General features: G+C 39.0%; 1 protein-coding gene across 13 annotated transcripts in view; it reads right to left on the bottom strand.

Moving 5' to 3' along the window:
* Positions 1-1,443: 1,443 nt before the first annotated feature.
* The window catches only part of arhgap9 (Rho GTPase activating protein 9), a 42,500-nt gene continuing 20,045 nt past the window's right edge, over positions 1,444-23,898 (bottom strand). For 4 of the 13 annotated variants that reach the window (XM_051414293.1, XM_051414294.1, XM_051414299.1 and 1 more), the window contains 17 exons: positions 23,503-23,754; positions 22,325-22,414; positions 18,222-18,287; positions 16,249-16,395; positions 15,963-16,061; positions 15,028-15,089; positions 14,795-14,882; positions 14,070-14,165; positions 13,566-13,664; positions 12,243-12,348; positions 11,714-11,833; positions 9,904-10,002; positions 8,588-8,665; positions 8,213-8,266; positions 7,283-7,417; positions 5,533-5,638; positions 1,444-3,511 (listed from right to left, as the gene is read on the bottom strand). In XM_051414293.1, the coding sequence (XP_051270253.1) occupies positions 3,325-3,511; positions 5,533-5,638; positions 7,283-7,417; positions 8,213-8,266; positions 8,588-8,665; positions 9,904-10,002; positions 11,714-11,833; positions 12,243-12,348; positions 13,566-13,664; positions 14,070-14,165; positions 14,795-14,882; positions 15,028-15,089; positions 15,963-16,061; positions 16,249-16,395; positions 18,222-18,287; positions 22,325-22,414; positions 23,503-23,754 (1,884 nt within the window). In that variant the 3' untranslated portion in view covers positions 1,444-3,324. The remainder of the gene's footprint in view (positions 3,512-5,532; positions 5,639-7,282; positions 7,418-8,212; positions 8,267-8,587; positions 8,666-9,903; positions 10,003-11,713; positions 11,834-12,242; positions 12,349-13,565; positions 13,665-14,069; positions 14,166-14,794; positions 14,883-15,027; positions 15,090-15,962; positions 16,062-16,248; positions 16,396-18,221; positions 18,288-22,324; positions 22,415-23,502; positions 23,755-23,898) is intronic. The other 9 variants (XM_051414295.1, XM_051414300.1, XM_051414305.1 and 6 more) reach the window with 6 other exon arrangements.

The following is a 23,898-nucleotide window of genomic DNA, read 5'->3' as shown; positions in this document are numbered from 1 at the left end:
TTGTACTTGTGAACCTGTGTATGCGGCTGGGGCATGCAGGGGCTGAGCTGCTCTGCTGGTATTTGATACACTGAGCTTTAGATTAACGGTAGGTTGAGTAAACAACCAACTAACCGTAACATTAACAAACCAAGCTGGGTGACGTAGGTCAGATACTTTTGGGTGCGATGCATCAGCAGCATTTAGTCACCCGTATCACTAACAATCGCTGATGTTATGACGTTTTTTTGATAGGTTGGCTGGTTTTGGGTACAGTGAGTAAGATGACATTTAATTTAGAACTGGTCTGACTTATATTTGTGGTGTACAAAATTCACCACAGTTGGATAGCAACCTCAGCATCAGCATCACTTGCAAAGTGCTGCAAATACCATCCATGATCATGAGGTTGTCAGATAGGGTAGCTGAGCATATTTAAGTTTCAATTACCTGTACCAATAGTGCAACAGAGCAAGCAGGCTTGTGTATAAAGAATGAACACAGCTACAGATGTATTTCACTGGTGGGTAGAGGAAGTGTTCATCAATCAGAAGAACCAGAAGTGTCTTTGAGCAAGACAAACATCCAGTTTGAGAGCGATTCTCCATAGACATAAACATTTCTCTTTTGTCCTTTCCGCTCCAAAGAAATGAACTGTAAACCACTTAATGAAAGACAAAAGCTATGCTATACAGTAAAACAAATGGCAGTTTTTTTGCCATATGCTGTCACGGTTGTATCATTTCCTGCAAGAATAAAGCATGCACATTCATTAACATAGAGCTGCCCAAGCAAATTACTATGAAGTATAGTTTTAGGCTCACTGAAGTGGACTGAAATCAGTTTTGAAAGTCACTTGGATGAAAACATGTAACAGATGAAAACATTTCACAACCTTTTCATTTTACTTACTTTTTTTTGAATAAATACTTACACATAGTCAAAAACATTTTGTTTTAGTGTAGCAGCAAACAAAATAACTACCTACAGATGCAAAATGGTTTTGAACTAATGTTGGGTTGTTACATTTCATCAGTTCATGCATCAAAAATTTGTTGTTGTAAGCAAACTTCCGCAAATGTTTGCTGCACTTCTGCTCTTTTGTCTACAATTGAAGTACTGTCCGCACATCTGATCATAATACTTATCATACAGAAGCCCAACATCTTAAAGAATATTCAGAGTACCACTATTAAATCCTATATCAATAATAAGCCAAAGAAAGAAAGAAAAAGAAAAGAATGAAAGAAAGTAAAGAAAAAATAAACTAAAGAAAGAAAAGAAAGAAACTGAAGAAAGAAAATTGGGTAGCTTTGAGGGATGAAGTAATGGTGTTTGACTTTCACTGCCAACATGCTGCTGATTAAGAGGGAGGGGTGTTTGATTGTGTCTCTGATGGACTGATTCTATTTTAGGGAGTGATTAGCACCATCACACCACGTGAAATAAAACAGTCTACAGCAGTTTAATGCCACAGGGTTTTTATTGACAGAAAAAGTCCCTTCAATTTCTGAATTTGGAAAAAGAACAAAACATACAGTAAAAATACTTTATGAAATATTGAATAAATTAATGTTTTCAGGGTGTTATATTTTCTTTCCATAATTTAATACATGGAAACATTCAATCTAATGTGAGGAGGCTCTGGGACACACAGCTGTCAAAAGACCAGAAAGAAACTTCAAAACTGACTGAGGGATAAATATATAAACTGTGATGACTATGTGCATAGATTCATTTGGATCAAATTAACAGATGCGGTTGTCTATTTAAATAGAAAAATATTTCTGTGTCAATCAAATATAAGGACGACCTTGAAAATGCACACAATGATCAAAAGTTCAGCTGACTCTCCATCAATCAGCTGGAAATAATTTTAGTCCCTCTCCATGCACTCACAGGACTTGAAATAATACGAACATTAAAATGAATAAATACGTCTAATAAAACTTTGCAAAATCTATGAGCTATGAGCCCCCCCCCCACACATACACACCCCTATGCCTCTTTTCTGCTCTTTTTTGTCTTTTGCCAAACCCACAGTCAATATAAAATTACCAAAGCCACAGAGTGAGAGAGTGAGAGGCTTTTGGGGAAAATCCACATTTTTTAAACATATGCATTTCCAGTTCCTCTTTTGTTCTGTTATTAAAAGCAGCATTTGCACCAATCACAGGGGATCCCTCCGCCCGTTGTGTCTCTGAGGCTCACATACCTCCACACACTTCTACTATCTCTCACGCAACCCACCACTCGGTAAAACCTGATAGACACATCCTGACCAAATATCACAAAATAGATCAAATCAGTTTGTTCTTTTTTTTTTTTTTTTTTATTGCAAGAGAGTTAACCACCAGATCCAGGCAATATTTTAACATCACACCGTTAATTTCAAAGCAAATGTATCAGTTTGAATTTGGCTAATATTTAATGTTTAGGTCACACATTGTATACAAAGTGCTACTAGTTGACAAAGACAGTATTTAACATATATACAATTTAATATTTTTAACTTCATCGGAGGAGTTTGCGCTAATCGAAAAGAGAAGACAAATTTGTACAATGAGGGAAGCTATGAAGGTCCACAAACTACTACCTACTATTTGGTACAAAGGAACATTTGCTGCCCTCTTGGCACATTCATCCCATCACTGAAATTATGCTTTTATCTATGAAGAGTTCCCTCTGTATGTATGTATGAAATAAACCTAAAAACTCTTCATCTAAACACTGTATAACTTCAGCGGAGATGTGGGCACACTTACACGCCCAGCTTGCTTCCTGTTTGTTTGCATATTTTACAGTATATCCATGCTAAGCGCTGCAGGTGGGGGTCTGTCCATCCCTGCTGCAAGAGGTGCTGGTGCATGTTTTCACAGTGAGATGGTTCTGCTAAGTTTTCCTTCAGTGCTACGTTAAGACACATCCTTCCTTGATAAATCACTGATTAATACTCAGCTAGCTGGACCGGCTGGAGGAGATTTATCACTTTTATGGCTTTTATTTATCCTGATAAAGTCTGAAACATCATGGAAAAGTGACAAGGAGGCGCCTGTTCCAGCCGTAAAGAACACCGGGTCTGAGCTCCACATCTGCAGTCAAAGACACAAGTATTGCAGCTAAAATTGGTTTGTTTTACTATTATTGTTTTAACATGGCTTTATATGGAGGCCAGATGTCATGATTAGCAGCTTTCTGTCCTGGTTCTTTCTATCCCATAATTATCTTTTGATGTGAAATCCATTTTACACCACATGAGTCAACAGGCGAGGAGGACAAACGCTGCACTACTTGTTCTTTCATCTGATCTGGAGGAGCTTTTTGAACCCCTTCTGTCCGAAAAGATCAAGAAGGGCCTCTTGTTCCAAAGATGTGGTCAAATTCGCTGAGGATGAGCTCCACCGCTTGGTTCTGGTAAACCATATTCACCGCCATGTTGCCATTGTCCCGCTCCGGGCGCATCAGGGTCGGCCCGAACACAATGCCTATGTTCTGGGTGGTCATTCGGTTGGTGTCTGAATACTCCAACACTCTGTATAAGGACAGGACAGACACACAGAGAAAAAGATGCGTTAATATTGTCTAAAATATCAACAAAAAAACCCCAAAACAACAAAAATGGGTCTGAAAATAAAGGATTAAAAGAGGCAGCTTGTGGATTTAATTTCACACTAGCAAGATGGTTTAAGGGGTGATAATGTCGGTCCACCACTTTGGCCCAGATTGAAATATCTAAGCAAGTATTTGATGGATTGCCATGAAATTTTGCACCGACATGAATGGTCTTCAGATGATGTAACCTGATGATTTTTGTGATCCTCTGACATTTCCACCATGATGTTAACATTTGTGGTTTTGAGTGAAACGTCTTAACGACTTTTGGATGGATTGGCATGAAATTTGGTACACACATTCATGTCCCCCACAGGATATATTGTAATAACTTGTAATAACAAGTTATCTTTTCAGCTACAGCCATCATCAGGTCAACATTTTTGTCCGGCGCATTGGTTTATGACCAACTACCTGCAAAAATAAAGACATCAGACACCATCAGTCTCAGCTGTAAATTATGTTTAGTGCTAAATCTTATAATGCTAACACACTAAACTACGATGGTGAACACGATAAACGTTAAACCTGCTGAACATCAGCATGTCAATGTGCACATGTTAGCATGCTGACTTTAGCATATAGCTCAAAGCTCTGCGGTCCAGTACAGCCTAGATCTGCGAGCATGGCTGCAGACTCTTAATCTTGTTTGAATTAATCTTTGGGATTGCAGGCATATAGATGACCGTACAGCTTCATGCTTGTGGTCAGCATGTGGCATCTTACAAACTCAGAACAGTAACTACATGTGTTTGTACATCCACCAGTGACATCTTGCTTTTCCATGCATGTTCATGTCCATGTATCTGCTTTCTACAATCCAGATTTGTGCACATAAGTGTTTAAATCCACCTATGTTGGTGTGTTTGAGTGTGTGTGTGACTGGGGGGACTCAGGAATGGGTTTAAGCCACAGCATGAGGCATTCTTCTAAAAATGCCATTCCCACCAAGCCACAGAAGCAGCCAGCAATTGCTCAAAACTTCCACATTAAAAAGAGAGGAGGAAAAAAGAGAGAGAGGAGAGGGAAGAGGGAAAAAAGGAGCGAGCGAGGGAGAGGGCGAAGAGAGAGAAAAGAGAGAGGTTCCAGTGGTGGCGGCGGTGGTGTTGGTATGCCTTCCAGCAGACGAACCACAAGGCTCCCATGGGACCTTCGAGGCAGGGAGAAGAGCGGGGGGAAGGCGGCAGGAGAGGAGGAGGGAGGAAAAAAAGGAGAAAGGGATGGAAAGAAGGAGGAAGAAGGGAGGAAGAGGAAAGGGAGAATATGAAGAAGAGAATGAAGAGAAGGAAGAGGAAGTAAGGAAACAAAGGAAGGAAGCGAGCAAGAGAGGAAGGGACGGGGGTGATTGGGCAGGGAGATAATAAATGAGAAACAGAACGAGGAGGGAAAGGAATGACAGCGGGGAGAAAATGAGAGAAAGACACAGAGTTGACAAATTCATGGGGCCCACCACACCCTGGCACAAACATCGGCCTCAGAACACGAACGCTCACCCCTGTAGTGGAAGGAAAAACCATAGGCGGTAAAAAACACACATTTTATGTACTGTAAAAGGAACTGGCTTGCAGAACATTGTACACCATTCATCTTCCTCCAGCCTTTTCATCTTCACAGGGACCCAAACTTAACAACAGTGTGATCCTGGTGCAGCACTGGCATACTTCGAGAGCCGTGGCCAAAGAATCCCTGACAGAAGATTACTGAGAACGACAAGGAAACTGCCCCCTCTTGTGGTCAGATTTAAACAGAAAAGTTATGAGGAGGAGATTTTATTTTCCGACAAGGGCATCTGGTTCACTCCTTCGTGCCGAAATGTCCCGAGGGAATATTCTGCATTATGAAATGTGGCTGTTCCAGTGCAGACAAATTTAAACAAGCAGAGATGAAGACAAACACATGAGCTGAGATGTACTGTGTGTGGTTTTACTCTCGCCCTCTCACCGTCTGAGATGGCGACACATGAACTGCAGTGTGTCATGGTTCGGAGGAGGCATGTTGAGCACCAGACACTTCAAACGATCCACTTTGTCCATGTAGTCGGACATCTCTGCAACACAGAGCAAGACACGTCAGTTCACAATAAAATATCGTCATTTGCATGCCATTTCATCTACTTTATTAGCATCGGAAACCTGATTGACATCCACTCTATTAGCATCCACTATCTAATCTGATACAGCAGCATGCAGCTATCAGCACTGTGGTTTGATTAACAGTAAACTGATGATCCCTCCCTGTGCTCACACATGCAAACAAGTCCAACTGATTGATAAGAAACAGGGGATTCATACCAAAAATGCATTTACATTCATTATAATTTTTTTCTTAATAGGCAAGTTTTCTTACTGAATGTAAGATGTCAGATTATCTACTGTTTTAGGATAAGTAAAGGATATTATGATACACTGCTTTATCACAGGATTTCATGCAAATCAATTGATGAAGAACACAGTTAAAGGAAAAGTTTAGTGATATTATTTTATTTTGAATTTTAAATACTTTTTTTTACTGTCAACAAACCCCATAATCAAAACCATAATCAGTGACTTGATCCTACTAGCAAGTATGTATGTATGTGAGCCTGATTATATTCCTCACTGCAATATACTATTAAAAACACAACTGAACCACACTGCTTGACAATTTTCAGTCAATTCCATATTCCCCATCCTGCTGCCGAAAAATATTCGGTATTCATCTGCAGCTGAAAGTAGTCCCCCCAAAAGTCACCTTTGCTTAAACCTACAATGGCCAGCTGTGAACAGGCTTTTTAAATATTCAACTATATATTAAAGGCCTGTTTTTAACAGTGGGAAAGAATGCATGGAGTTTGTTGACAAGAAGAAAAAATAGAATAATGCCAGCCTCATCCTTTAAATTATTTGAATATGATTCAAATATAAAATTTCCATGAGTTGACACTTACGGGACTTGTGTGAGAATATGCAGATAAAATGTGAGGATTTTTTTTTGCAGTAAAACCATCAGTTCATTTTCAATACTGCTCAATAAATTTCAGTTTTGTCAGTATGTAATTATTCTTCTCTCGCCTTGGAATTCATGCAATTTTCTTTTTGGGAAGTGCCATTTTATTTTACTGTGTCCATATATCTTTCATGATATATGTGGCGTTGTGCAACATTTTCTAGAGGTGGAAAAAAAGTGCTGTAAATACACTATATTCTATAATGAAGAAAATTACTTCCACCACAACTTGACAAAGTGTGAAAGTGCCCAAGTAAAGAAGGGGTTGAACTGTCTAACCAAGACTGTCCTGGTTTTGACTCATTAAAACCACAGCAGTGTTGTGAGTGTTCAAAATAAAAGCACATCAGAGGATAAATAATAAGGTGAGGTTAAGAAGGATCCTACGCAGCCATTCTGGCGGCGTAGAGGTTTTAAGACGTTGGTCATGTGATTGCAACATCGGCAACTTTAACACAACCAAGGGACTTTCATGCATACAACCCCTCCTCTCTCTCTTTCATCTCATATCCTGTCTGCTTTCCACTACACACTACCAAATAAAAGGCAATAAATACCCCAAAAAATACTTGGAAAAAACATGTCCTATAAAAATGTCTCACCTCAAATATACAGGCTTAATGAGAATTTAGCTTTTATTTCGTACAAACGTCATTCAAGTACCCAAAATTAAGGTGGGAGGGTATACACAGAAGAGGTCACTCACTGACTGTCTCCACGATGTCAGTGAAGAAGCCGAAGGGCACCAGGGGCTCAGGAAGCTCGCGAAAGAAAAGTTTCAAAGCTCCTGTGATGACATGAATGTCCTCCCAATCACTCTCGTCCAAATTCAGCTTCTCCTCTGAAAAACAGGGAGGAGGGAGGAGGAGGGAGGGAAGGAGAGGATGAGGGGAGAAATTCATACAGACAGTGAACAAAAGGCAAGGCAATATGAACGAGAGCGACAAAGACTGAGAATTAAGAGGGAAACAACTGGAGTTACAGTCACAGTATGGTTTAGTGAAGAGCATGAACAGAACAGAGTGTGAATTCACATCAGTGTTAAGGCGTAACATGAAGGCTTGTAGCTGCAGGAAGGAGATAGAAATGGTCTGTAAAAGTAAGAGAAGACACAGAAGCACAAACACATATAAAGCACACATCACACACCAATGCTTCTCAAATGGAAGAACCACAGGGAACAAAACAAAGAGCTTTAATTTGACCTCAATGTCAAGACTTTTAATATTTATGACATAAACAAGTATCTAATGATGAGAAACATTAGTCAGTGAGATAATACTGTGGGATTAGAGCACATCACAGTACACAAGCAGCTGATTCTCTGCTTCATCCACTTGGTGGCAGCCGTGGACTGTGTGAGAGCTCTCTGTACAACCTGCTGCGTGTTATTACATCAGAAAACTTAAAGCAGAAAAGCCTAAGGGACACACATACATTCAGCAAATGGTAGCACAAGCACCAGACTGTTCAGTGCACGTCTGCGCTGAAACTCAGCTCTGCGTGTCAGTCTGTGGGTGGGCGTTTTGAGGAGTTTTTGATTGAGGTGTTCACATTATGCAACACACGATGCACAAAACAAGCAGGCCGAGTAACATGTGAGAGCGACTGTTCTCCTCATCGCTTCTGAATATACCTTGTACCAACTCCGCTGGGAACATGTAACGGCCGTCAGTGGTCACCGCTCGCTCTGCAAAAATTGAACAGTTAGTCGGCTTTCCTTCAGCGTCTGGTTTCACAAAAGGATGTCATGTAGTGGGACAACCACAGGTTTCAAGCAGGTGAGTGTGTGTTGTGTTTATACAATATAATATGTAATCAGAGTGAACAAAACAGCATCAGATGACATTCATCTTGACTGAAAAAAGAGGGAGATCTTCTGACAAATGCAAGAAAAGTCAACTTCAACCTGCCACCTCTGCTCTCCTCCCCCAACACTTTTCTCTCAGGTTTCATTCATTGTCAGAGGCTAAATCAAACATTCAGTTTTGCCCCTCCCCTTCATCCTCACCATGGTTCACCAGGAAGCGTAGTTTCTGAATGACTGCCAGGTTCCCTGACACTCTGTAGATGCCGTCAGTGTCCAGTCCTGCAACATACCACACAGAGTTGGTTAGATCAGGGGAACTCCACTGGTGTAGGTAAGGAGGTTAGACTCAAAACCAAACTGACACATTATTTAAAAGACAACTGAATGTAAGAAGGCAGTCTGTGCTGATAAAATTGTTTTGCTGGTCACATTTTCTGCACATCAATAATAGCATGTACTTAAAAAGTTTGTTTCATGCGTGCCCACAAACATGAATAAAGCAAAGCACATTTTCACACTTTTAGACATTAAAAAAATGTAATGTGATCACATGAACCGTGTGAGTAGTTTTAAACTTCCTCTTAACATTTAGTGTGTTTCTTGGTGTCCCTGCAAAGTTTTGTTATGACAAGGAATTTCTGCTATTTACACATTAGTTGTCAGAAGAACAAGTCATATATTGTTTATTAATATCCTCAGAGCTCTGACAGTGTCACAGTCACAAGGAGCCACTGACTGACATTTAATGCATCATGGAACTGCTATTAAACATACAGCAACTCTGCAGCAGCTATGTAGGAGAACTGTTAATATTAGTTGATTATGGGCCCTGAATTCTCAAATCTGTTTGTAAGTGCTTCATAATCTATATGAGAGCTGAAATGATTAGTCAATTAATCAATTAATTAATTAAATCTGCATCCATTTTGATAATCAATTAATTGTCATTTTATGAGCAGAAATGCTAAAAGTTTACTAGTCCTTTACTGGATTACTGGTATGTTTTTCTTCTGAAATCATTATATACTTTAACTATGAGAATTAGTAAAATAGTTCCTCTTTCTCTTTTTCCAGAAGTGTTTTAGTCTGTCACAGCCTCGAACATAAATGTCTCAATCTGAAACAGCTCCCTAGAAATATTTAATTCATCAAACCCAGGTTTTTAAAGCTCTTGTGATCAAAACACTGTTTTTTTTTTTTGTTCGTATTAAATATTTATTTGCAGCATTGTTTCTAAACAGTTCCCCAAACAACTCCATTTTCTCTCATTTAGATCTCTCTCTAGCTGGCAGCTGTCATGACTTCCTCTCTGTGCATTTCAGTCTGTTCTCCGTCGGACAATCATAAACATTTCTCAGTAAATTTGTGTTGGATGATTCACGTCGCAGACAATGGGGGCAGAACTGCCGTCAAGTGACTGATGCTCAAAACAGGATTGAGGGTGTTTTTCTCATGTGTCCGCTCTATGTTGAGAATCACATTAACTCCTGTGGCTGTGTGTTTTGCAGCGACTGTACCTCTCTTCTCCACAGCTTCAGTACAAAGTCTGACGAAGCGAGGGACGGTGCTCTTCTCTCGCTCACAGAGCATCTCCAGACGACAGCCAAACACCTGATCTGAAGGGTGATGACAGACGGACACAAACACACACGCTTTTTATGTCGGTTCAGAAGTTTTTTTTCTCAAATAACTGTGCCAAGATATGATGTAAGAGCTACAAGCTCAAGTTAATCTAGTGATACATTTAGTGTTCACTATGGGAGAAAAACCTCCATGTTGCCAGCAGAGATGTAAGCTCACCCTAGATGATGCAATACAACTCATAAATGTTACTGTATATACTATAGGGAGAAAAAGAATCATATGTAACCCTTTACTCCACAATATGCTGCCATTATACTGCTGTATGATCAGACTTTGTTATCTCTAACAAGAAAAAAATAAATAAATAAAAATAAAAATCTGTTAAATCATAATTAACCACACAAACAAACATTTCTATTTCCAATCATACTTTCAAAATAGCTGGGAAAGTATTTCTTTCAGTCATCATCAGATTCTTCACCTCTAATGATATTACGCCTCCTAGTGGATGAGGATGTATTTGAGGTTACATTTCAGAACTTTAAGGGAGCTGTAGTTTTTCAATGTAAACCAAACACTTGTTGGTTATCTTTGTTAAAATGAGGTTCTGAAGTGTCCTGGTGAACTTGAGGCCTAAGATGCTGACCATGTAAATGCAACATCCCCGATTTGAATCTGGCCAGGAACCATGTCTTTCTTTTTCTCTTTCTGTCACCTCTCTACTGCTTGCAATCAAATAAAAGGTAAAAATGCCAGAAAGAGTTCATATTTGTTTCTAGAACTCATCTTTTTCTCCAGTAGTGATTATCTATTGCGGCTGAATGTTAACAAAATAATTGTTTTATCTTGAGAATAAGGAACAGCTTTTCAAAAAGACTCAATATAGAAGTGTGGTAATACAGTTAAAAAAGAAAAAAGATTTTGGTAATGAAATTAATAAAGGAAATTTGATGAGTGAGACATTTAAAGGAAAAACTAACATTAACACTCTCAGTAAGAATGTGATTTGTTGTGAGCCTGCAGTGTGAATGTAGCACAAGACACTGAACTCTACTGAAGGGATAAACAGCATTCTTTAAAAAAAACATTCCCTCATTTTCATTTGTTATTGGAGGTGGCAAAGAGTGTGGTCGGACACATCGAACCAAAATCTCCCATAAGTGTTCAATTGTGTTGAGATCTGGTGACTGTGAAGGCCGCGACATATAAACACAAACCATTCAGTGGTCCATTGTGCCCTCATTGTGTTTCTCCACTCATTTATTCAGGTTTTTCCCTCAATTTGTTTCTTTTTTTAAATAAAAAAAAACATATTTTGCTTAGGATATGGGAATAAGCAAAAACAAAGGATTGTTTCAGCATCAAAAACAATCCGAAAGATGTTATAATAGTGTTGTAATAAGCAGGCAAGCAGCGTGAAAAACGTTGTCATTTTGGAGAAGCTGTTACTAAACAGGCAAGGAGGATTGCAACGCACATTCACTAGGGGATGTGGCATCACTGAAGGATAAATGCTGAGAATTCCTCCCAGCCATCAACTGTGATGCAGCTCAGCTCAAAATATCTTCAACTTCCCAACAAAAGTCGAGTGGATAGTTTTAGCTGTAGAAGTGCAGTCTTGTAATATTAAAAACTAAAGAGCTAAAGAGAACACACACTTCCATCATTCACCACTTCCCTGCATACTGCTGAATAAAGGATACTTGCATTCAAATAGTGTAAAACTTCAAAAAGAAATCTCACCTTTAATGAGCCCTTTTTCCTGCAGAGCCTGCAAAGGAGGTCTCTTTAGGATCAGCTTCTTCAGTCGGGTCTTCACTCTCTTCCTCTCTGTGTTCTCCAGGTTGGACGACGAGCGAGGGACTGCAGAGGAAGGAAAGGAGGAGGTGGAAGAAGATAAGGAGGAAGAGGAGGAGGAGGAGGTCAGTGTGGGGCAGGAGAGCAGATGAGAGGGGATGGTGGTGAGGATGAAAAGTGGGAGGGCCGGACGACGGCGCAGGTGAGACAGGACTGACGGGGGGATTATTTGCCACGGAGGCCGCGTGAAAATATAAGTGGGCTGGATGGAGGAGAGGATGGAGGAGAGGATGGAGGGATGTAAGAAGCCTGCATGGAAGTTTAGAGAAAAAGAGTGATGATGATAATGAGGATGACTGAGTGAGAGGTTGTCAGTAAAGTGAGATGGTGAGCAGGGAGGTTTTATGTGACGGCGTTGTGTGAAGGAAGGAGGTCAGGATGGAGCGATGAGAGGAATCATGTGGTGATGACTTACGCGACGTTCTCCTCTCATCCTCGTCTCCACTGTGGTCCAGCATCTCCACACTGCCAGCTCGCCTCAGAGAATACAGAAGGACATTGTCTAACGGGTTCTCGCGGTCCTGGAAGGCAGACAGAGTACTGTGTTAACTGCATCATATACAAACATCACGTAAGAAGTTTAAAAGATCCCCTCCAGACTTGTATTAAGACGTATTTACAAATGATTTGCTTGGAAAAGTGTATCTGATGTTTTTTCTGCAAAACATTTTTACACATTAAAATTAATCTACTCTTTCTCATTAAAAAATTCAGAATCTGTGAATATGCAATTTTTTCTTTAATTTTAAAGTTTTCCTGCTGGACACAAGATGTCTCCTACTTCACTGTAAAATCCATTCTCAGTGTATGGGCACTGGATGCTTCAAGTTTATACATCACACCTCCTCATTGACTTCCAAACTATGCTTGTAGCCTTGACCCTTAAAATCTGATTTTCAGTGAGCAGATAGAAACTTTCCATTGTCAGAAAATGAATGTGAAATCATCCCTCTGGTGTCAAACTCTACACATACATCATTCTGCACAGTGAAGCGCAAAACTCCAACTGCAGGAACAAGAAGAAGAACCTATTTTCGAGTGGAGGGAGACTCTAAAGACTGGTAATTTGTGTAGGAAAACAAAATTATGCTTTAATTTAGAGCTCATCATACATACATGAGAGTTTAAAAAATTCCAACACATTAGCCATTTGATCTTAAACAGTTTTGTTAAGAATCCATTAAAAGTCTAACAGTTTATTCACAGTCTAATATTCATTCTCTTTTAGTCCCAACAGAAATATCTGGCTAGTGGGTTATATACTTTTTTTTTTTTTTTTTACAGAAAGTGGATGCCTATGTTTATAAGAACTTTGAGATTGAACCAAACAAAATAATGAGGTAAAATACACTAAGAAGCTGTAATGTAGAGCTGAGGGGAACTACAGTCATTACTACAAGCACATAACACATGATCATTTGACACTCTTAATATATCCATATTAATTGTTAATATTGATTAGTGCAAGTTACATTTTTGATATGGATCCCTTCAATTTGGTAATTAAATATTTGTAACCAGGGTACAAAGTGGGACATTTTGGAAACTAAATCTAAAAGAAACTAAAAAGGTAAAAAGAATAAGACAGGAAGGAGTTCAAGGTTGTGGATAGCTGTGGGTTTAATATTCAGTGAAAGGAAGAACATCAACCTTACATACTGAGGATATGATCCAAAGGGAAGCCAATAATAGAGAAGTGGTACATTGAAAGTACAACTCTGTGTGTTTTGCGACTCACCAGTCTGTCGATAACATTCTGGATGGTGGTGTACCACTCTTTGATCAGAGAGTCTGTCTCCGACTGCAGCAGGAACTCGTTTCCTGTCACCGTCCTCAGCTACGGTACACACATTTACAAACCACATTAATGTTGGATGTATTTTTTTCATTTTAATTTAATTTTAGTTTCAACAAAAGTTGTCATGTGTTAAACTGACTCATGTGGACATTTCTTCTTTTTAAAAACAGCATTCTCACCTATATTTAAACCTGCCCCATTTCAATGGAAATTTAATTTTTACTGCTTCCTCCTCCTCACCGAGGGTCACTATAGAGTATAGAGTGACCGGGTGAAAAAAGCTTCCTACTCTCACTTCCCTCACGGATAAGTGACCCTTTGCTGACAGAAGTATGATTCTATGTTTTGCTGTTAAACTGCTGTGACATTGTTGTCACTGTAAATCAGTTCAGAGCAACTGTCACCGAACAACAACAGTTGATATTCTGTGTGATTGAAGATTACCTTGAATACGTTCTTCTTGCTGGACAGTTCATTGGCCCAGTGAAGCTGTGCTCCTCTTAAATCCACACTGCTCTCAGGGCGACTGTTTCCTGGTTTCTGTTTTCAACAAACAGGTACACACACAAAATAATTAAAGCTTTGTTCTATTTACTCAACACTTCGTTTCGTTGGCTGAATCAACCCACATATAATAATAATAATAATAACAATAATAATAATAATGCATTTTATTTACAAATAAAATGCATTATTATTATTATTATTATTATTATGTTTCTAAAAATGGAGTTTAGGTGTTTTTTGCTGTATAGAATTTTAGGGTGACCACTTTTTGCCCTTTTTGACTGACATTTACATTATGACCAATTTTCACACACAACACCTGCAACAGGTTTGTGTGACCTCTTTTATGAGCAGAGGAGTTGATGTGTGTCATTTCACTGCAAAGACCTATGAAGAGGAAAATGTTAAAAGCCTCTGATCTTTGTGCAACAGGTCAGAGTCAGATGACTTCAAAAGTTACTTAACAATGTTTGAATTAAAAAATCCACCATGTAGAAAAACTGACATCTGCACTTACAAATTGACTCACAAGAGTAGGGTGATTTTGAAATCAAGAAATTTGCAATGTAATGATTTTCCACTCAGTCTTTTTTATTATATACAGAAAAAAACAACCTAATTTATGTTTTTGAAAAACAGTATGTGCTGGTCTGAGCTTTTACCCAGCTAGAAGGCGTCTGTGATTTAGGATCTTTGAAGAAAACCAAACTGTTCCCGACCAGCACAACCCAGGAAGGGCTCCAATTTTTCCTGCAACCCAACAAACACACATATACTGGTCAGAGAGGATTCAGCCCGGCAAATCATATTTACCATAATTTCTTCAAACACAATATTCATGCAATCAGACGCAATCTAATTTAACTTTAATAGAAGTAGCCTCATGACGCCTCACCTCAGTTTCCGGCCTCCTTCTGCAATTTTTGTCTTGTTCAAGAGGCCGGCTTTCTCCAACTCCTGAGAACACATTAAAAGGGTCCATTAAAAAAAACACTAATATGTAAACTGTCATCACTCAGAGAAGCAAGTATGGCTTTATTAATAAGAGTATGTGAGGAGAAGTTAAAATATTAACAGTAAAGTACAGCAGAGGGCTTTTCCTCTGTGTAATATACTGCATCCTGAGCGAACTCATTTAACTTGACTGTTGCATCATTCAAAAAATAGCAGGAGGGGAGCTGCTCTAAAATCTCCCACTGCGGTGTGGCCCCGTTTAAGGTGTGAGAGAACAGAATTAATACTAACTACAGAGTTGAGTACAGTATATAAAAACAGAGAGGAACAAACTAAGGAAAAGAAGGAAGACTGATTTCAAAGAGAGAAGAGAGAGAGATCATAGAGATAATCCTATGTTTGTCATATTCAAAGAATATAGAATTTACATTAAAAAACTCAGGTCTAGATTAATAAAAAGATCTCAGACTGGCCAGTTTTCTCAATTTTCTTTTAACTTCAGTAAAAAATGGTTCCGAATGAAATCTGCTCATCTGTTTTCTTCTGTAAAGACAGAATGCACTTTTATGTGTCAGCTACAGATATCCCACAACATCTAATCATCATAACATTTATTCGGGATTGTCACCACTCAGAAAATCACATGAATTCTGTAAAATCCTTATTTTGTCAGAACTGGATTGTAGTCAGTAGAAAGCCAGAGCTAACAGAGCTTTATGTGTGTTTTTTTACTGGTATGTTTGGGTAACAGCATTACCACTACAGTCTGTTCGTTCAAGTCCATTAAAAAGGCTGGATAATTAAGCCTCCGTGTGATGGTTTTAGTAGTACGTACAGGTATTTTTAGCTCAAAAGTAAATAGCAGGGTTTTCTCACCGGTGTGCAGCCATCGCTGTCTGGAGAGCTCTGGGGAGACGGAGGCTCCACAACAATGTTGGTCACATTACAGGAGTAATCTTTGCACTGCTGGACCAGCTGAAAGACAGGAAGTGATCATTATCAGCTGTGTTCATTTGTTTTAATGTATATATATGCATATGTCCAGTGTCATGTGAAAAGTGTCTGTTGGAGTAAATGTGCATTTCCTCTTCTCTCTGCATGTCTGTTAGATACTGTACACACAATTTATGAGCTTGTGTGTCCGTGCTCTGGAGGTGAATACCTTGCCGTTCTCAGGCAGGGTCATAGATTGGGAGTGGCTGAGCTGCTGCTTGACATCATGCAGGGGGCCAGAGTTATGGAACTGGGCTTCGGCATTGTTGAACGCCATCGTGCTCAGAGTGTCAGAGGAGGCGGCACGCTGCATGCTCTTCACGGGGGTTTAAAGGTCGGGGTCAAATGTTTGGGTCAGTGGCAAAAGGTGGAACAGACAAACAAGGGAAAGGGAAATTACTGATTTATTGCATGGGAACTAAAAAATAAATACAATCAGCTCCCATTGTATTTTTATGTCGTCATGTAGATACAGTGTAAAGTGAGATTGTTTGTTTTCTTCTGAATAGGAGACTTCAGTAGAAGCTTTTTCTTTATATTATATTTACAGTGTATTTTAGTATTTAGCTGATGCTCTTGCCTAGAGCAACCTTGAATGAGTGCAACAGTACAATGAGCATAAACTCCTAAACAATTACAACCACAAACAAGTAAAAGTAAAGAGCAACATAAAGGTCAGGGTCTTAGTCATGCAGTTTCTCTCCAAATTACTTCATTTCCTATGGGAGCAACTTGGGTAACACATTTTATGTGACATTATTTACTTTGCACTTGCACATGAATACAATTCAAGCAAGCACGCAAAACTTCAAGGAAGATATCGACTCTTCCATTTGCACTTCCATTTGTTATGCCTAAGATGAAGACCTTTGCTCAAGGGTCAAAATAATTAGTTTAGACAAAAGTGCCACAATAAGGTCACTAAATGCTGGCTTGCAAATCAGTCTTCCGTGGGTTTAAATGTCACCTTACTGACTTTGGTCGACCACACAGCCTCAGTGTCAGTCCTTCAGCAAGTTTTCTTTTTCTTTGTCAGCTCTCAGTATCATACATTGGTAGCCATTATGAAACAATGCAACAATGCAACAATGCTGCATCATAACTTCATTTTAATGTATGAACTGCAAATATGAACTGGGGCATTATAGCCCTTGGAGAAACAATACTAACCACAAGCCTTTACACACTGACAAATGTGGACAAACAGCAGTTTCCTTGATAAGTTCAAATTGCTTTGCTTCACTTGACAGGAAGAGAGACAGCGATGCATGAAATATATATGCTTACAATCCCGCACGTAAATATACGTGTGCATGATCACACAAAATTCAAACAATTTAAACTTTTCATGCAGCAACAGCCATATTTAAAGTACCTTTCCCAATCCCTGTAACCTAGTTACAACAATCAGGCTAAATATCCTTCTTAATGTTTGCCATCTTTTCAAGCAAGGAGGATTAGCACTAAATCTGCTCTGGAGAGGAGGCCTTTAAAAGGGATTTAAACCAAGCGCACCCACACCCCACTGTGATGCAACATGTTGCAGTAAGAATTGCTTGGGTAACCGCCTTTTTCTTTTTACACCATGATTTGCTATTTCACCACCTTAATATGCATAAATGCTGATCTCTGAGAATCTAAAGAGCATAGCTGGCATTACTTTAATGTATTCTACAGTAATACAGTGGAGATGCAGTTTTTGCTAATGTAACGACTCGAGTTCATTGATTTTCATGAGGAAAATACCCTCCATCAAAAGGACTTTAAGTGCTGATAAAACACTTAGGATTACCTTCCCAGTCAGGCATGCGAGCAGAAAAACAAGGAAAGGGTTGTCAGCTAAACGCTTTAAAAAGAATAGGCAGTCCAAGTAATCTATATATATTTTTGTACAGACATACAGTTAATGGTAGTTAATAAGTGACAAAGTCAAGGTGGCAGACTCCGCCACCAGAATAGTATGATGTTCCGTTTTGTTTAGCAAATGTATTCTGTTGTGTAGGAAGAGTACGCAAAATTGATAAAGGGTGCTCATCTTCAACTTTACTCTTCAACAGGAGTTTTTTTTTACAAGGTGTAAGTCAAAGTGAAATGCCTTAGATTCCTCCTGGCTATGAAAGAGTGCAGCAGGTAGGGTTTCACCTGTTTCATCTGCCAACCACCATCAGTATTCCTCTCATGGCCCCCCAAGAGAAAATCAGGTGACAGCTAGAGAGAAAGAGAGACAGGAAGACAAAGACCGGAAACACGGATACAGTTACTATTTATATTTCCTTTTATTTTAAAACTACTAAATACCATTTTCAATGAGGTACCATTTTCTGTATTGAACTGCAAAAAAGATCAAAGAGTATTTAACTTTCAAACTTTTCTAAAAACTAGACGTCAGTATCTGTGCGACAAACAAATTGATACAAAATGGCAGCAATTTGGGTAAATTTCACACCAGCGTGTAAAAACAGGATGCTGACAAATATGTTCAGTTAAGATCAACCTTGAAGCCTGGGCTAACGTAGCCACTGACAACGAAACTATACTCTTCTGCTCCGTTTACATCCTGATGGCTAAAAATGCTATTTGATTCACCACCACAGCACAGAGGTTCACAGACAGACACACATACACTTGTGCCTGTATTCAACTGAAGTTAATCAGAGGCAGTTGCTGCCGTTAGTTCAGTAATACCGAAACACACACTGCATAGTACTGGTTTCAATCAAGCATGCTGATTTTAAGTTACTGAACTGAATCACACATGTCCACATAAATCAAGTCATATCAACTTGTTGAGACAAAGCTTAAGTGAGTGAACTATATTAGCACATCAATCATATGAAATATATTTCCATTTAAAAGGCAGAACATTTCACATGTGAAATTACACACCAATAATGATATGGAATGAAAACAACAAGACAAAGTATATAATGTGTAAGAAATTGAAAAAAATGAACTCACAGCATAAGTGCTCATTATTACTGATCAACAAGTTATACAATCCAGGCCAACTCCTTGTTTAAGTCCTTGGCTGTCTGTTGTCTCATGTCATGACACTTTTTGTCTGAGTGTCAAAATATAAAAACCATTCATCTCTCCCTTCTGTCGCAGCCTGCCTCTACTTCCCTATTCTAGAGGGAAGCTGGCTTTATCAGTTGGTACAGTCATGTCTCATGTAAAGTAGCTGAGAATAATCACACCAGAACTTTGCTAACATTGCCACATCAACCACAGTCCAACAGCTTTTGTTTGCAAGTGTGCAGGCAAAATACTTCAGTAAACATAACAATACCACATTGTTAACATAGTTCATTACAAATCGAGGTTCAGCCATAACTCACAATGAGGAATTGGACCTTACATGCTGTCAGATTGTTGTTACTGCATTTTTATTACTGATACCTTAGCGAGTAGGCAGCATTTTAAACTCACTTTAAACTAACTACTTGTTGTTTGGTAGTTTGATGCAGTGAAATTGAAATTGTAAAACAAAAAATTTCCACATACTTGTATTTTGGAAGAAAATAAAATACATAAATAGTATTACAATCTGGTGTGAGGCTCCTCTTCATATATTTACAATCACCAAAATCACAATAACCAGTACAACTCCTCAACACCCACCTCCACCAAGATGAGTCAGTTTAACACCTTAATAACACCTCCAGCTGTTGAGTGTATGTGGAAACTAGAGAGGAGGCGAGCAGAGAGGTTAAAATAGACATCTAAAATTAACAGATAATGACAGAAATGTCCTTATTAAATGTTCCAAAAAGTCGTAATACAAAACAAAACTTTCCAGTTCTGATGAATAAAAGAGACCAAGCCTTAAAATGTATAATTCCAGAAACAGAGTGTCTATGTGTAATATCCACTTTCATATAACTAATATTAAAAAATACATTTGGAACATGATTAAGGGGTACTAGAGCTCATTTGACAGGGCTGTAGATTTACATCAAACAAAGTTGATTAGTTGTTTGGTCTATAAGATGTCAGAAAACTGTGAAATATGTCCATCACTATTTCTCAGAGCCCAGGATGACCCAACAGTTCAAGAAACAAAGATATAAAATTTCCAGTGATATAAAATAAAATAAAATTTTGCAATTGAGCAATTGATTAATTTTCTGTTGATTGACAGAGAAATCCATTGTCTAATATTTTCAGCTCTACCGTCAAATATACAGAATAGTAGTTTAGAATAAAGTAAAATGGAAACAGGTAATGTACTAGTTCCTCAAAATTGTATTTAAGCACAGTAGTTGAGCAATTCTACTTATTCACTTCAATGTGAATACCTGAGTTCACAAAGCACAGGAAGGAGCCAATGTGCTAAGGGTTAAAATGTTTTTCAAAAATAAAATCTAGAGAACGCTGTGTGCAAACAAGTAATATGGGTCACCCAGGTTTTAACACCTGGGCCATTAACTCGTGTGGCATGTGGTATGCATTATATATCATTGGTGAAGTTCCTGTTTGGTAACACATGTAGCACAGAATAAAAAATGACACATATAGGTCAACAGAATGCATCTCAAACTGACTTGATGGGGGAATCACTGCTTTGATCAAGTGGGATTTTTTTTGATGAGCAACATTAAATTTGAAACACTGACGCAACATTGAGGCAACGCAACCTTGAGATGCAAAATGCTTATCTCTAACAATCTGGATCACGCGGCTCACGTCACTTTACAGCTTAGGTGTCGTCATTGATTCTGTGGATGGGTCAATTTCAGTCAGTGGCGGCTGTTGCAATAATTCTCTTCAGAAAACCTTACGTCTGAAACAACATATCTACTTCCTCAATCAGAGCTTATAAACACAAAAAAGGTGCAATGAATGAAACAGTGGATGTTTGACTATTATGGCATTTGTGAGGTCCGGGAGGCTGATGTGAAGTTTCAGTGAGTGGTTTAAATTTAGCAATGTTTTGTAATGTTTTGGATTTAAAAGAGCCCTCTGTCTCCCTCTGTGTGGCTCTAATGGCTTCTGCTCATCTGCATCAGATCAAGAGGCATTACCTTGTTATTCGCTTCAGGGATTAGCCCAACAAAAACCCCATTGGAGAGAGGAAATGTGTGTCAGGGGCAGTTAATAAATAAATAAGTGAGGCAGCGAGTTAGTCAGTAAATGATGGGGCAACTAGAAAGATGTAATCCCCTTTTTAATTTGGCCACCGCTCAGCATTTCTCCCTGCTTTAATCTGGAACACGCACTGTGGGTAACAGACAGACGCCGACAGTAGATTCATATATATGTCATAATGTGTAGAAAAGTATTTTTTGTCTCACTGTGGTTTGTGCTGTCTGTTGTTCTGATGTCAGAGCACAGCTGTTTGCACTTGTCACATAGGAACAATCATTTAATACTCTTAATAATTATTTACATCACAGGACAGTGCAATAAGTTAAGAATATAAAAGCTTCTTGACAGTTATGAAGAACCAAATTAATGATTGTAAAATATCTAAACCAACCACTTTGACTAATTACTGACTTGGCACACAGTGTCATAAACACATTCCTCACAACCTCATCTGTACAAACCTCCTTGTACACAAATGACTGAATAAAGAAAACATACACAAAATAAATCTGCAATACATAGCAACAGCAGGAGTACACATTGAGGTGTAAGAGTTCACTTCAAAGGAATATCTCCACCCTCAGAAACTCCTGTATGGTTAGAGATAATCAGTCTGTATGGTGATAAATGTGTGTGATATTCAGCTTTATTTATATGGCACTTTAAAGGCAACACAGGTCAAAGCTCAAGAAGATGCTTTTCTTGGGTGTGTATGTGTCACTCTGTTCAGTTACTGGCAAAGGGTGAGAAAACAACAATAGTAGCTGAGCAACTGAGTTATTCAAATTAAGTCATGTATCATCTCTTTTTTTTGTTTTTATATTATTTTTGGGGTTTTTTATAGTGACAGCTGAGAGTGACAGGAAAGTGTGGACAGAGCAAGTTGGATTTGATTTGACTCAGATCTTATACATTGGGCACGTACTCTACCAGGTGGGGGCGCCCTCACGTATGATCATTATGCAAGTGTAACTACATTCATTCATTTTGTCACTATGGCCGAGACAAACCTCATCCTGATCTTATCATCCCAAAAACTCACATATCCTGTGATTACGTGAAAGGTGTTCCATTTACCAATGTAAGCTAAGGTCATTCAGAATCTGACTGTTAAATAACACAATGTGTCATCAGGGTATCAAGTACAGTGGTCTTACCCGGTGCATTGTTCCATTACCAGCTTCAGGAAGTGGTAATGACAGATGGTTGGTTTCTCTGGGTAACGTCTGAGGTTGTATTGCACTGCCCTGCCAGATAAAGAAAAAAAGAATATATAGACTGTGAAACAGGAAAGGTCTTGAGATGCATTCTTAGCTGTTAACAACAGCCATTCTCAACTATATTGTTAAACCCACACGTCTTTGACAGGATCAACAAAGTTTCACATAGGTAGCATTATTGTTTAATTGTTAGACTGACTATATTTTAAGTTTGTGTTATTTTGTCAGTTTTCTATAGATTTAGTAAGTTACTCCCATAACTCCAGGACAAAATCCGCCTAGCAGCACTGTTTTACGGTGGGTTATGTGCCCGAATATTTCTTGGCAGAGAGCAGTAACTTCCTGGAGTCTCCGCTGGTTGCCTGGCAACTGCTCAGAGCCTCAGCCATTTTTACACCTGTTTTTTTTTTTGCATGGGTTATGGAAATTAGATATAATGTGTTACATGGTAAGCTTTAGAGGTGCTGGTAGGCAGATTTTGTCACCTTTGAACAAAGCCAGTCTAGCTGTTTCCTGTGCTCAACTAAGCTTACTGTCTCCTGTATGTAGCCGTATATATTTAATAGACCCAAATACCAAACTATATATATATATATATATATATATATAATATATAAATAAGCTGTCTGTCCATATCAATGACCTTGCCAACTTATTATGTAATATTCAACTCTTAAAGTTCAATGTGATCCTATGCCAAAGTGAGAATTTAGAGTAACTGCTACTCATATATGAGTCTCCCCACGTGCACTATACTTTAGCTTCCAGCTGTGGAAACCTGTCCTGTGATCACTGCGGGTGCAACCCTCTATGCATCACCTCATGTCTCAGTAAAGAGAAAATATGCAAGCCAGGGTGCTCTCCCTTAGGTCTTATGAAGTTCTTTGGCTGAAAAGGTCCCTTTTAGTGCTGATACAGTCAAACTATGTGAGCATATAAATGAGCAGACTCTTTTACTCTGCACCCTGACCCCTTTCTATCCTCTCCTTTGAGAAAAGAAACTTCCATCCAGCTCTGAAATTGCCCACCTTTTCAAATTTAAAGCAATTTTAGTATAAGAAGAAGATTTAGGAGGAGTAACAGTGAATGGACACCGGCTGCGTCGTGAGCCTTACCTTGTTGGTGGTGCGTCCACGGGACCGGCGAGGGGGTTTCCAGGACCTCTCCTTGGTGAAGCTGTTGACATAGTAGCTTCTCCCTGTGGACGGGTCCAAGTAATGCTCCCACAGGTCCAGGATCTGAAGAGGCTGCTGACCTGGGGCAGGACTAGGTGGCTCCAGCTGTGACAGACGTTTCTCTGTCTGCGTTTCAGTATAAAGAGGGGAGTCCTGCCAAGACAACTGGGACATATAGGACTCTGTTGGGACCTTGTAGTCATAAAGAGTAAAGGGGGAAAAGAGAAAGAGAGAGGGAGAGAAAGAGAGAAGCAAAAGCAGACGTGGGCATGGAGGAAAAAGAAATGAGACATGAATACAAATCTAAAAAACATTCTTGTCAAAAATGGTTTTAAT

The sequence above is a fragment of the Dicentrarchus labrax genome, unplaced genomic scaffold (assembly GCF_905237075.1).
Source record: "Dicentrarchus labrax unplaced genomic scaffold, dlabrax2021, whole genome shotgun sequence".
NCBI classification, from domain to species: domain Eukaryota; kingdom Metazoa; phylum Chordata; class Actinopteri; family Moronidae; genus Dicentrarchus; species Dicentrarchus labrax.
This window is presented reverse-complemented; position numbering and strand designations above follow the sequence as displayed.